Source organism: Rhinolophus hipposideros, assembly GCF_964194185.1.
Source record: "Rhinolophus hipposideros genome assembly, chromosome: 13".
In the NCBI taxonomy this organism is placed as follows: domain Eukaryota; kingdom Metazoa; phylum Chordata; class Mammalia; order Chiroptera; family Rhinolophidae; genus Rhinolophus; species Rhinolophus hipposideros.
Window position 1 is genome coordinate 7,999,886 of NC_138059.1, and position 13,346 is coordinate 8,013,231.

Sequence of the window (13,346 nt, forward strand, 5' to 3'; positions counted from 1 at the left end):
ACTGAAGACCCGGACTTTGGCTTCGTAGTGTAGTGGGGCGCGTGGCAGACTTTGAAATGGGCTCTGCTGGTCCCTGATTGTAGCTCAGGCTGAACTTTTTCATCTTTCATCGAATTTAGTTCTCTTAGAAATGAATCATCACTTTGAATCTTCTACAGAAATAAATGAATCTCTCAGTCATCTGTTACAACACTTTGGCGGCAAATCAGATTTCACTTGATTTTAGAGATCTCTTTTGATCTTAAAGTCTCTAAGTCAGTAGAGCAGAGTTTAACTTACGAAACATGAGTTTTCCGAAATGTAAGATGTTTTGTAAACTATACATATATTAGCCTTTGTTAATAAAGGTGAAAAAAAAAAGACCAACTCTAACCTGTATAGCTAATGCTTCTTCCCTTCATTCTTCGCTTTTTCCCGTTCCACAAATATTTATTAATCTCTTAACAAAAGCCGGGTACTTTGCTAAGTTCTGGGGTAGAGATGAAACAAGGCTTCTGCCCGCAGGAGTGAATTGTCTGGTACAGGAAGTAAGTCAAGTTTATCACTAATCAAAATGCGGCTGGGAAGTGACTGATAACAGGGGGCATCAATAGAAGGAGAGACTTCTGGCCAGAGAGACTAAGGAGGGCTCCTTGAAGGAGGCGGTGGCACTTGGGATTGGACTTGGCGGATGGCTAGCATTTGGCCATCTTCCCAGGGCAGGGAGAGATCAGCAGAAGGAAACCCTCCACACTGCAAAGTTCCTTGCGTGGGGGAGGTATTCAGAGCCATCCTGTAGTAGAACTGGGTTATAATGGACTTCAGCTCCGGCAGCCCCATGGTTGAACCTCAGGAACTCCATCATGGCAAGAAGCCAGCCTCGTTTTCTTTTGAGGACTGCTCTTTATTCTTTCCTGCTTCATTCAAGCCTTCTACACGCTTTATAGACATACAGTGGACCTGTAAAACGTCCTGTACATAGATTTAAAAAGAGGGAGAGTTTTCTTATTCTCTGTACTTCCTCCAGTTCCCAAAATGATTTTCAGTACAAAGTCAGGTGTTGCTCAAGAGGGAACTTGCCCCAGTAATAGCCTGGGTAGTCACAGCACCTCAGGGGCCAACTGCTAGAATGGAAGAACAAAGGTTGCGGAAAAGAAGAGCTTTTGACTCCTTCCCCATTTCGGCTCCCCCACACCAGTTACTCTTCACCTTCAAACACCAGCAGTGTCAGTAACACCCTGCTTTCCAAACAAACATTATCCTGGTGCTCACCCACTCCTTTTAGCACCTAGCGAGTATCGTTATGATCTGCAGAATAAAGTGCACTCACAAACATTACTGTATTAGCCTTCATTTTATACATAACGATAGTTAACATTTATCAAGAGCAGTCAGGAAATTGTAGCTCAGAAAGAATGAGTAGCTTGCCCAGAGTCACATGCATTTATTTAATAGATGTATAATAAACGTGTCAAAACAAACAAAGCACAAGAACCAAAGAGAGGAAAAACAGGTAAATTGGACTTCAAAATTCAAAACTTTTATGAGTGAAAGGACACTATTAAATGGAAAAACAACCCACAAAATGGGAGAAAATGTTTGGAAATCATTCATCTCATAGGAGGCTAGTGCCTAGAACATGTAAAGAACTCTTACAACTCAACAACAAAGAGATAAACAACCCAGTTTAAAAATGGATAAAGAATTTGAATAGCTATTTCTCAAAAAAAAAGAAATATAAATGGCCAAATGGCACGTGAACCAAATGCTCAACATCATTAGTCATTAGGGAAATACAAGTCAAAACCACAATGTGATAACCACTTCATGGGATGGCTATAATTAAAAACAACAACATAATGGAAAATAAGTCTTGGTAAGAATATGGAGAAATTGGAACCCTTAATACACTGCTGGTAGAAATGTCAATTAGTGCAAGTGCTTTGGAAAACAGTTTGGCATTTGCTCAAAAAGTTAAATACCGAGTTATTTGATATGCCGATCCCCCTCCTTACAGTTATACCCAAGATAACTGAAAATGAATATTTAAGCAAAAACGCCTTCACGAGAGCTCACAGCAGCATTATTCACCATAGCCAAACTGGAAACACCCAAACACCCATCAGCTGATGAGTGGATGAACAAAATACGCTGTAGCCATACAGTGGGGTATTTTATTCATCCAGTGAAAGGGAATGAGTATTGATCAATGCTACAGGTGGGTGAGCATGTAAAACATCATTCTACGTGTAAGAAGCCAGACACAAAAGGCCACATATTGTATGAATCCACTTAAATGACATGTCCAGAAAAAGCAAGTCCGTTAAGGCACAAAGCAGATTATTGTTTGCTTGGGGGTAGGCAGAGTGGGAGAATGGGGAGTCACTGCTGTAACAGGTACAGGGTTCCTTTCAGGTGTGATAGACATGTTCTCTAAATAGATAGTGGTGACAGTTATACAACATGGTAAATATACTGAAAACTACTGAATTGTACTTTAAAATGGTAAATTTTATGTTAACAGGAATTTTATCTCCATTTTAAAAAATGTTAAAAACAACAAAACTAAAACAAAAGCCCATGCCCTCGTGGAACTTACAGTGAGATGGTGGCAGTGAGTGTTGAACCCAGGTCTCTAACTCCAAAGTGCGTGCACTTAGTATGTCAGGTATTTTGATTTGGTAAGCCCAGCATTGGACCTGGACAGCTATATTCTTACAAGTCTCCATACATGGGTCTAATATACCACTCGCTACGGTTTTTTTGATCTGATCTGTCAAGTTATAGCTGCAGTTAATTGGTACTTACACTACCCCCTGTAGATTCAGATTCCTGAAATACCACAGGACACACAGGGGATGTATCTGGAGAAAATGTCACCCTGCTACCTACCTAGATAGCTGCAAATCAGTACGTGACTTAGTCAAAGCCTGAAGCTTGGCTATCAGGATTTCAGAAGGGGTTGACGCTGGATTTGTTAAGAGGTCACTTTCTTTTTTGATTTGATTTATAGTGCTGTCCTCTGTCTGGTACTCCAGGATATCCTAACTTCTTTTGAAAATAACATTATTATACTCTCTGAGCCTTTCAGCCTTTGGCCAAAGAACACCTGTGTCTGAGCCAAGCAGAATATGTGATAAGAGGTATCAGGGACAGTCTCTTGTCTCTTTTTTGAATTATAAGCAGACAGACCATAATGTTTTCCTTCCCCATTGTCGTGAGGACCGAATGACTAGCAACTCTGTCAGGACAGAAAAGGTTGTGCTTCATTGTAAGGAGGGTGTGTCCTGCCTGATGAATGGCAGACCCTGTTAGACACTCGTGAGCTTGCCCTTTGCAGCTGTGTGTTACAGCCTGTTGGTGGCAAGGGGAGGGTTCTGCCCATCAGTTGGCAACTCACGTTTTTGTAGCACCCTATGGCATTAAAATATGGTCCTATTTATTTCAATCTGCTTATTTAAAAAGTGAAGCCGATCGTGCTGTGTCCCTAAGGCCAGAGAAATACTGAAGCCCATTTTGCTGGCCTGAGGCCATGCTTCCCTATGCCTGGCGTCTTAACATAATCCCAGCTCTCGCTTGAATGCTCCAAGCCACATGCAGCTATTTCCATTTCCTGTATAAGGACACTGAGATTAGGCCATTATTCAGTGGCAGAGTCAGGATTTGGACCCAGATCAGGTAGGACCCTGACTTTTTAATTACGTGTGCTCCGGCAACAGAAAATCTTACACTCAAATCCCAACTCTGTACTTAATGGCTAGATGACCCTAGTCAAGACCCCAGACCTCTCCTGGGCCTCAGGATCCTTACCTGTCTCACAGGTTAATAATATTCATTACCTGTTTTGTTGGATTCTCGTGAAACTTTTATAAAGGTATATTCGATGAATTGTTCATAATAGTGAGTGGCTGGCTCAAAGTAAGTACTCAATTACATGCTAGCCGTCTTTATTATTATTATTATTATTATTATTATTATTATTATTATTACTGTTAATCCTCATCATCTATTTTCAAAGGTCTCATTACATTTCAATAATTTAGAGAGAAAGTGGCTAAGAGACAAGTGGGATGTCGTGGAGGTGATTTCCCCGTCTGCCGGCAATGCTTACATGTTCCAGTTGAAAGATGGGTCATCAGAACTAACCCTTGTGCTTCGCTTTCCAGTTACAAGGACACTTTTATCTGTAGTCGCTCATCCACTGCTCCTTGAAGCTAGAAGACGTCCACATTTGGACATGAACATGCCCAAGGTTACCCAGTCAGGTTCAGAGCCAAAATCGGATATGCTTTCAACTCCAAAGCCCACGCGTCCCCCTGAACCAGAGCCCCTAACAGAGGGAGGAAGGACCCCGGGACACAGAGCCCACTGCCCTGTGGGTGGTGTGGCGGCCCTCAGGCCCATCTGGCCTGCTGCTGAGACTGAACCTCCCGGAAGGGAGGATCCAGTGCAGAGGAGAGGGGTCGCCAGAGGGAAGTGCAGTTGGCAGCTTGTGGCCTTCGCGTGACGTGGCATTACTAATGCCTGTCAGGACTGTTTTGTTCTCCCTACTCCTGTGTCTCACCGAAAACTAGAAGTTGGCCCTAAAATAACTTTCTGAGGGGCTCAGCTCGGCCGTGGCCTTTCAAGCTAGACGTTGATTCTTTTCTTTAATTTTGTTCTGCCTCAGAAATATGTGATGTCTTTTAGAAAATGTATAGAAAATGAGAAAGAGAAAAAAAACTACAATCTTACTCAGATTACTGGATTTATGTATAGGATTTGTTTACAAAAATTGAATCATACATTATACGGTAGATTAAAATGGTTCATCATGTCGATATCTCTTAGCCCATTTGTAATGTAATGAAGAATTTAACTGTGGGAAAAGAGACTTGTTTGGGTCTTTCTTCAGGAATTTCTTCCCCATCCATCTTGCTTTCACCCCTGATAACTTTTCATTTTTATCAGTGCCATCTCAAACTAAAGCTGCCCTTTTTCTCCTTACAATGTATGTTTTACAGCATCTGTATGCTGTTCAAATATCAATTTGCTTCTTCACGTTCAATGGACCCTTCTGTGATTATGGAACCATTGATAATCTTTGCTGCCTCACATGGTACCCACCAGCCATATGTCACTTGTAGCGTGGCCAGTAAGGCTCCATGAACTGAATGCTACATTAATTTTAATTAAATTAGGTGCGTTTCACCAGTGGTGAACATTGTATTGGAAAACACAGATCTAAAGCATTCTCATTTAAATCCATCTTTCTTTCTTAACATGGTGATCAAATTCCCTTCAGGTTGAAAGTGAAAATGAAACACCTTTACAAAAATATCTTCAAGGAATTCGTATCCCCCCGGGAAGAAAATAAGTCCTTACATGATAAACCTCTGGGGTTCCAGGGACGAAAAGCAATGTTTACCAAGCACATCCTAACTCCCCAACACTTAGCTGAGTGGTTTCGTATATGCTCTCTGTATCATTCTCCCCACTTAATACCAATAACATGGGTAGACGTCAAGCGACTTGCCAAGGTCCCATAGATAGTAAATCCTGGAGCCCAGGTTCTAGGCCTTCTTCCTCTGACCCCAAAGCCCATGCTTTTTCTATTGTAAGAAGTCCTGACAGCATCCACCTAACATTGAAGTGTTCTACCTTCAAAACCGTCCTCCAGAAATTCTTTAAGTGCAGTATCAAAGCTCACAGTTGGTTTTGTGGTGATTAACTTTGTAGCCACACACTTCCCAGATTTGGAGGACGCTGGAACACGGGGACCTGGGGGGAACTGAAAGAATGCGGACTCTCCTCCAGGCTTTATTTCTCGTTCCGTCCCATCTCTCCTTAGAGTGTCCAGTTGGACTTGATGATACCCCACTGGTTAATGTGTCTGTCTTTCTCTTTTGAAGTCAAATATGGCACATCCGGGAGGAATTGTACTATGCGTGGGAGGGCATACACATGACGACCTCACTGCGTTGGGACTGCAGGGGTAACGTGGCAGTGTGCGTGTGCTGTCTCTAGCACAGACCCAGTGGTGGCCATAAGGGATCTGTTGGTGCATCTTTGTAAACGACTGAAGTCAGTTTTCTAAATATTTCGTGTGGGTATAGCGGTACAGAGGAAATATATAAGTACTGTCGGATTTTTCATGTGATTATGGTTCATTCCGTTTTGATACTGCTAGTAAATGTCTGATGTTTCCTATTGTAGTTTCTTCCAAGACGGCTTGAAAACAGCTGATAAACTGAAACAGTACATTGAAAAACTGGCTGCTGATTTATTTAATGTAAGTTCTTTATAAAATACATGCATTTGGATTTGCTTTTGTAGATAAATATCAGTACATATGAAATTTGTGTTAGAAGAGTATTAAATAAAAGAAGACAAGTTAGGTGATACATCAGTGTAAACCTAAGGCAGATAAACCTTCAGTTTAACTCAGAGAAGTCATCAATGATCGAACCTTCCGGTGTTTGCTTTGGGGAGCATCAGAGAGCAGGGAGGGGAGCATATAACCATTGCTTCTAACTTTCCCTTTAGGTTCAGAAACATCATGGGTACCTTTCAGTCAGCAATTGCATAAAGATAGTTTCATCAGGGAAGGAAAAAAATTAAGTGACTATCTCTGAGTAGGCTGTTTTTTGATTTTTTTTGTGGCTTGTTTTATATTTTCTCTCACTATATTTTCTAATATCTCAGTTTTGCTTTTATAATAGCAAAATCAAAAGGAAAAACTGGTATGAAGAAAAAAACAAAATGCACGTGTATAAATGTCAACCTTGATTCCCATAAACCACTTGGCAATGGATAATATTAACATGATAATGGCAATGGATAATATTAAAAGTATATGTTTTATCAGTGCAACTACATATGGTGAAATAAGGTTTTGGAATTACAAATAATATATTCTTATATAAGTTCAAAAATACATAGCTGTGTATTTTTTTCTGATTTTCTTTCCATAGCTAATACAGTTCAGGGTGCAGTAAGTTCTAAGTGATTTAAAAAAGCGGCCCAGTCCCTTGCCCTCCTGTCGTACTTTGTAAACCTTCATACATGCATGAGCCCGTTGGATCCTGGCCCTTCTTAGGATTCTGTCCTAGCGCATTTAATCCCATCATGGTATCCCACTACCCCTCTTCAAAAGACCATAAGCAAATGACTCAGTGTTATTTCTCAACTTTATTTAAAATGGCACTTCAGAGTTAATCGTCTAGCTGAGATGAATTATTTAATAAGAAAGCATATTGCATTACTCACTGATTTCAGAACTCACTGGTACTTTTCGTAAGTTGAGAAAAGTATGCCTCTCGTATCAAAAATGAGCCCGTGTGAAGGATTTCATTGAGTAAATCAACTTATATCATTGAATGGTTTGGTAAGTGGTATATGTGGATGAATTATATGTAAATATGTAAAAGACACATGACAGAAGTGATTTTTTTTTCTCTCGTAGATAAAACAGACCCAGGATGAAGAAAAGAAACAGCTAACTTCACTCCGAGACCTAATAAAATCTTCTCTTCAGCTTGAGCAGAAAGAAGTAGGTGTTCTGTATGTTTCCATCAGGACTAACTATGTAGCAAGGTTGCTTGTGATGGCCTTTGTGTTTCCCGATATGCAAAACAGGTATCTTGACAGCTTCCTGCCAGGGTCCTTGTGGGGACAGAGGAGAAAAAAGATACAAATGAGTACCTACTGCATTGCCCAGGTTAGAAACTGGGTGTTAGTTCCTTTTCCCTCCTTATAGAAAAGATGTCCTTAAGCCCCAACCTACAATCCCATGACTCTAGATTTTGCATCCTGGCTTTGAAGATGTTTCAGGAGTGTGTCCTCTCAGGCAGTGACACACTGCCCCAATCTAAAGTGTCCCCTTTAGATTGTCTCTGTCTTTCCAGGCAGTCAAAGGGGGCCTGTCTCATTTTGCCAGGGAAGTAGAGAAATAGTCTGATGCAGAATCCTATAGAAATTTTGCCCCCCAGTTAGGAAAATAAAGATGAGATCGTCCTTGGATATTGAAATGGAGTATACAATGAATGGTAGCTATTAGGTAAATGCGGTACAGATCCTAACTTGTAAATCTCATTTGTTCATTTGTTGTTCAAGCGTTTAATTAGTACCTGCTATGTGCCAGCAACTGTTTTAGGCACTAAGCTTTAGCCTTTTCCATCAAGGAGCTCGTGATCTGGTAGAACCGCGAGTCAGCCATATGAATAAGCAGTTGTACCGAAAGTGGTGTTGATGCTGTAGGACACACATTGGGAGGTGGCGTGCAGAAAAGACAGGAAACCCGAGAGACTCAGTGGTACCCTGCTAAGGGTCCGGTGTCTGACGCTGGAAAAAGTTAAAAATCGAGAGACAGGTTGGTAGAAAGAAAAGCAGGGTTCTTCAGAATGCTGGCATTCTGGGAGCATGGCGGACCCCTGTTCAAAGGCCATCTCCCTGTTCCTAGGCCGGTCAGAAGGTTTTATAGGTGCACAGGAGGAGCAAAGGAAAGGGGGAGTCCTTCAGGCAGGTCTGAGGGCCAACATCCTCCCTGGGGTCTGGTCTGTTTTAAGATAATGTTATCCCAGCCACCACGGCCTGGGGCTTTATGCATCACCAGTAAAAACCGGCAAGGAGTTGCAAAAATGGATTCCTCCGTTCTGGGTGCCTGAGGAGTAAGAAATTGTCCTTTTCAGTCTGTTGACTAAATGGATTAATGAGGTACTGTAGACTTAGGGAACAAAATAAGTTCTCGAGTCCGTCAGTGAGTGGAGATACAAAAAGAAAACAGCTGAATATCAGGGTGGATCAAACTGCATACTAGCTAAGTCTGACTACAGCGAGCTGTGAGGTGACTCACACTTCAGAGGAGCTAAGTCTGTCTGCGTTACTGATTCCCCGCATTTCACCCCTACATCAAGAGATGCAGAAGGGTGCTTGGCTTCTTCCACAGGCTACAGTTCGGGGCAAGGCGGGTAGAGCAGCGTGAGATGTGGTTTCTGGGGTGCAAACGCAGGCCTGATTACAGAGGACCTTGGGTGCACCCTGACTTCATGATAAAAGGATAAATTAAAAAGCGAGCACCACGTGTTTCATGGTGAATTAGTATATATTATGAAATTAGTATATGGAATTTAAGTGCATTGTCTAAGTGCAATATTTAATAATAATTACATAAAATATAGCATTTTTTAGTATTGTAGTTGCTCGTGATATTATCTCACAACGGCAGACTGACCATGTGTAAAGTCCTAAAATTTCTGAAAGGGGTTCATGAGTCAAAACAAAACAAAACAAACCCCTTTAAATGTGCACAGCCCTGCACCAGCAACCCTGAAGGTCGTCTTTCCTGAGTGAATCTAGCCCTCTGTTCTTCTGCTTCCAGTTTTTACATACACATTGGGTTTTGGAAGGAAAGAAAGCCTTTCACACCGGGCCATTGGTAACCTGTGGACGGAGACATCAGAGGCCAGGATGATGTCTGTACTATGTCCCCATGTCTTCCAGTGCCTCAGCCAGCGTCTGCACCAGGCTCTGAGGACTCCTTGAGGGTGCTTAATTGCTGCCGTACAAGTCGTGGGAGAAGTGGTCTCCTTTCCTTGAATGATTACTCAAGTGTACAAGCAATAGGAAAACCCAAATCCAGAGGGTAGATCTCTGTCTGGGGAGAAATTTGCAAGGTTTTGTTTACTGACCAGTATGCACTTAACTACTTCCTACCTTTGTTTTGTCACACACGATTACCTCCTTCCTGTATATGGAAGCTTTCTTTAAAAAAAAGAAAAAAAGAAAGGAGGGACCATTACAGTTCCTTTTTGTTTTGTGTAGAGACTGATGTATTCTGCTCAGTGTAGCTAAAGAACAAAGCTGCCAATAAGCCAAAAGAGTGTGCACATGAGGAAATGCACGTGATTTGATTTAACTTTATCCCAAATTAATAAATGATGAATTTCCATTAGCACCATGTCCAGTGTCTTTCACAAGTAAAATCGATCTTTCACAGCATGCCTTTTCCATTCTCATGCTGTTTATCATCTTTCCCTGCAAGATACGTTGAGAAGGTAATGATTTTTAATGACTTCCATTAAATATGAATGGAGGCTATCTACCTGAGGGTTCTCCCCATACAGCTCCTATTCCAGAAGAGTGTAAGGTCCTCTGAAAAATGAGCTGAGAAATTAAAGCACCCAACAAATCACTGAACAACCTCACGCCCACTAGCTTCTAACTTGACTGTAAATATGATCCTCAGATTTTTCATAAACTCATTTTTTCTTGTCAAAATAAAATTCTTTGTTGACTTTTGACAGATGTTCTATGAAATTAATTATCTTAAGCTTTTATTATAGCGTAACCTCCCAAAAGAACTATTTGCTGCCTAGCTATTGTTAGGGTTAAAAATATTTTTAATGACAATATCCATAAATCCTTCCAAAAATTCCCTTTTGTTTGAGTCTCAGTAGCCATTATAGGGTAGTTTGCAAATTGTTAAGAGTCTGCATTTTGTTCATCTCTCTTCACAGTATCTGGCACATTGCCAGGTGCCCAAAAGCTACTCAGGAAATATTTAGTAAGATAAAGCAGAGGACTTTTTTGCCCGCTCCATTCATACCTTACATTAGAGACTGGAAACTTCTCTCATAGAGTTTTAGTTTTAGAGTGGATGCCAGAAACATTCACCGTTCCATTAAACCAATGAGTGTGTAATTGCTTGCAGTTTAAAAAGATTGGAGGTTTTACTCCTTAATAATGCATTTTACATGTTAATAAGGTTTTCTAATAAGCAAGTCAGGTAATTTGTACTGCTAATAGAGACTGGGATATTGAACTAAAAAATAATACCATAGTTTTCCTTCTATAGCTTACATTTCTTGGCTCACATCATGAAATTTCCCCAAGGTTTCGTTTTACGTTCATTGTTCAAGTCTAGTTGTATATATATTTTTTTGCCTGAATGAGTTTCTCATTTGCATGTCTCTTTCCTGAATACATATTGATTTTTATTATGCTCTCAAAGAATTCAGAACCTATTTCATTCCTTTGGTTTTATTGTGTTTTTAATTATTATTAGTGTTAACAGTTCCCCAAGATTGGTACTTTCTCAAAAAGGAAAATCCTCTTTTTATTTATCTGGCGTGCCCTGCTAAGCAAGCTGAATGACCGTCATTCCTCAAAGTATGGAAATCATAAATTATATGACTTTCTTAAGCCATCAAACTCATTAGTAATTTAGAGTTTTTGATGCTAGACTTCTGAAACTGCACTTGTGTCCTACTCGGTTTAATGGAATAGACTTCTGAGATCAAAGCCAAGATTTGAGTCAACTGTAAAAGCACATTTGTCTGACATAAAGCACAGCCCATTTAATCTGCTTGTTATTCAAAATTTAAAGTTTAGGCTTGCAATAAATACGTGTAAGGAATATCTTGATGGTAAGTTTACAGAATGTAACAGTTTTAATAGTTATCAACATCCAAATTCTTGTTAAAAAATATAAGTAGTTTTATTTTTTAAATGTAGGTTTTTATTTTAAAGGTTAGCAAAGGGATTAAGGTTAGTGAGGCATAATTTTAAAGCATTCCAACAGGCTAAGCATTATATGGCCAGATGAAGAGAAGTTTAGTTTGATGAAAAGGTTTTCAACGAAGAGAGTTATTCTTTTAAAAAGAATTGATATCCAAGATTTTAGATTTCGTTTTTAATGTTTTGAGGAGGTAGAAATGTAGCAAAGATCCCTGAATCCAAATCCATACTTGAATCATTTTTCACGCAGTTTTACTGGGTTAAAGCAGACAGCTCCGTGGACTTCTTTTATCCTACCTCTTCTTTTGTCCCGTGCATCACGCAATTCTCTAACCACACGCTCATATTTTCTGTCCTAATTGTTCTTTATGAGTGTTATGGCCACTTACCGCCTCCTTCCACAAAACCACGTGTGTCCCCGCTGTGGTCCTGTGGATGTCACTGGAGGCATTGGGAGAGGAGGTTACTCGCTCTGCCCACCTGATAGGTAGTACGGTCCCTCTGTCATACCTCCGTCCAGCAAACATGGATGTCCCTGTCGGGGAGGGCAGAGTGAGCCAAATTACTGTGGAGTTCCAGGCTGGGGGCCCTGATTTGTTTCAACAGGAGGGAATCTGGCTGGTTAAAGACAAAGAAAGGACTCCAGTTAAGAGATTGATGAGAGTCCGTATCCTCTTCAGAACGAGTCAGTTTGCCTCTGAAGTGTACAGTCAGCTCCCAGGCCCCCACTCAGAGAGCAGGACTCAGACGGTTGTGTCCCTGTCCTCAGTGCCTTCACAGTACCTGGCTTTGAGGTGCCCATCACATGGAGAACAGCCTCACGGAGGGGCGCTGTCCATCTGAGGGCCACAAAGAGACCACCTGACCTTGACGGCTGGCTGTGCAGCCCCATGAGGAGATAACCAGCGCTGGTTTCGCTTCCCGCCTCCTCACCATCACATGTCAAGCGTTGTTGATTAACTGGATATTTTTATTAAGTTCTCTTCCCTTGGAAAAACAAACCAAAAAGAAGCCTCCTAAAACGTGTGGCTCTTTGTAGATTTTCTAAGTCATTTACTTTGGGTTTCACTGAGGGGTTGATTTCCTGCACGCACCCTGGGAGGTTCGTCCACCATTTTTTCTTGGTGAAACGTGTACTCGTGTTGATCCACTTAGCCGTTTCTCCGTTCTTGCTCAAACGACCTGAAATTAAACTTGGTGAAGGTAAAGACATTTTATTGTACCAAAGTTTATCATGGTTATAAAGGGGTGTGTGTGTGTGTGTCCTGGTATTATTATCTTTACAATGATGTTTTCTCTGCGTGTTACAAGTGCTTAAATTATGAACGATAAGACTATCCATGAAATTAACTATATTTTCAAATGTTCTGCCTTTTTTCTCTGTTGCTCTTGCCCTTCCTGATCGAAGTCTAGGAGAGTAAGTCAATACTTTTCGTGAGAATGCGTTGTCCTACTTCTGTGTCTGAAGCCCCACGTTCTCGTTGTAGAGTTCAGCGTTGTCAGTTTATTTCCTCCATGTCTGCACCTGCGGCTCGCCCTGCAGTCCTGCAGACAGCAGGAAGTACGAGTGGCCGGTCATGTTCAGCTTGTTTGCATCTGTGGTATTCTGTGGGCCCGTGTCACCCTTGTCATTCCATGGTACACTTTTCACTGCACTAGAATCATCCTTTTTAATTAAAAGAATTGGTGTAGGTTTACTTTACAGAGGACTAGGTAATTACAGAACTTAAAACAAAGAATTTTATAACAGTTCTAGTACCCCACTTAGAAGGTGTGCTTTTTACTGTGGGTGCTTTAGGAGAACGTGTGAAGGGAGAAGAGCTGTGCCTGAGGGAAGAGCCCACTCCGGTTGCATGAGCTTGTTTTGTGGC

General features: G+C 41.1%; 1 protein-coding gene across 4 annotated transcripts in view; it reads left to right on the forward strand.

Annotated features, from left to right (window-relative positions):
- The window catches only part of ASAP1 (ArfGAP with SH3 domain, ankyrin repeat and PH domain 1), a 287,158-nt gene that overhangs the window by 213,205 nt on the left and 60,607 nt on the right, over positions 1 to 13,346 (forward strand). For all 4 annotated transcript variants that reach the window (XM_081071137.1, XM_081071139.1, XM_081071140.1 and 1 more), the window contains 2 exons: positions 6,175 to 6,250; positions 7,424 to 7,510. In XM_081071137.1, coding sequence (XP_080927263.1) covers positions 6,175 to 6,250; positions 7,424 to 7,510 — 163 coding nt within the window. The remainder of the gene's footprint in view (positions 1 to 6,174; positions 6,251 to 7,423; positions 7,511 to 13,346) is intronic.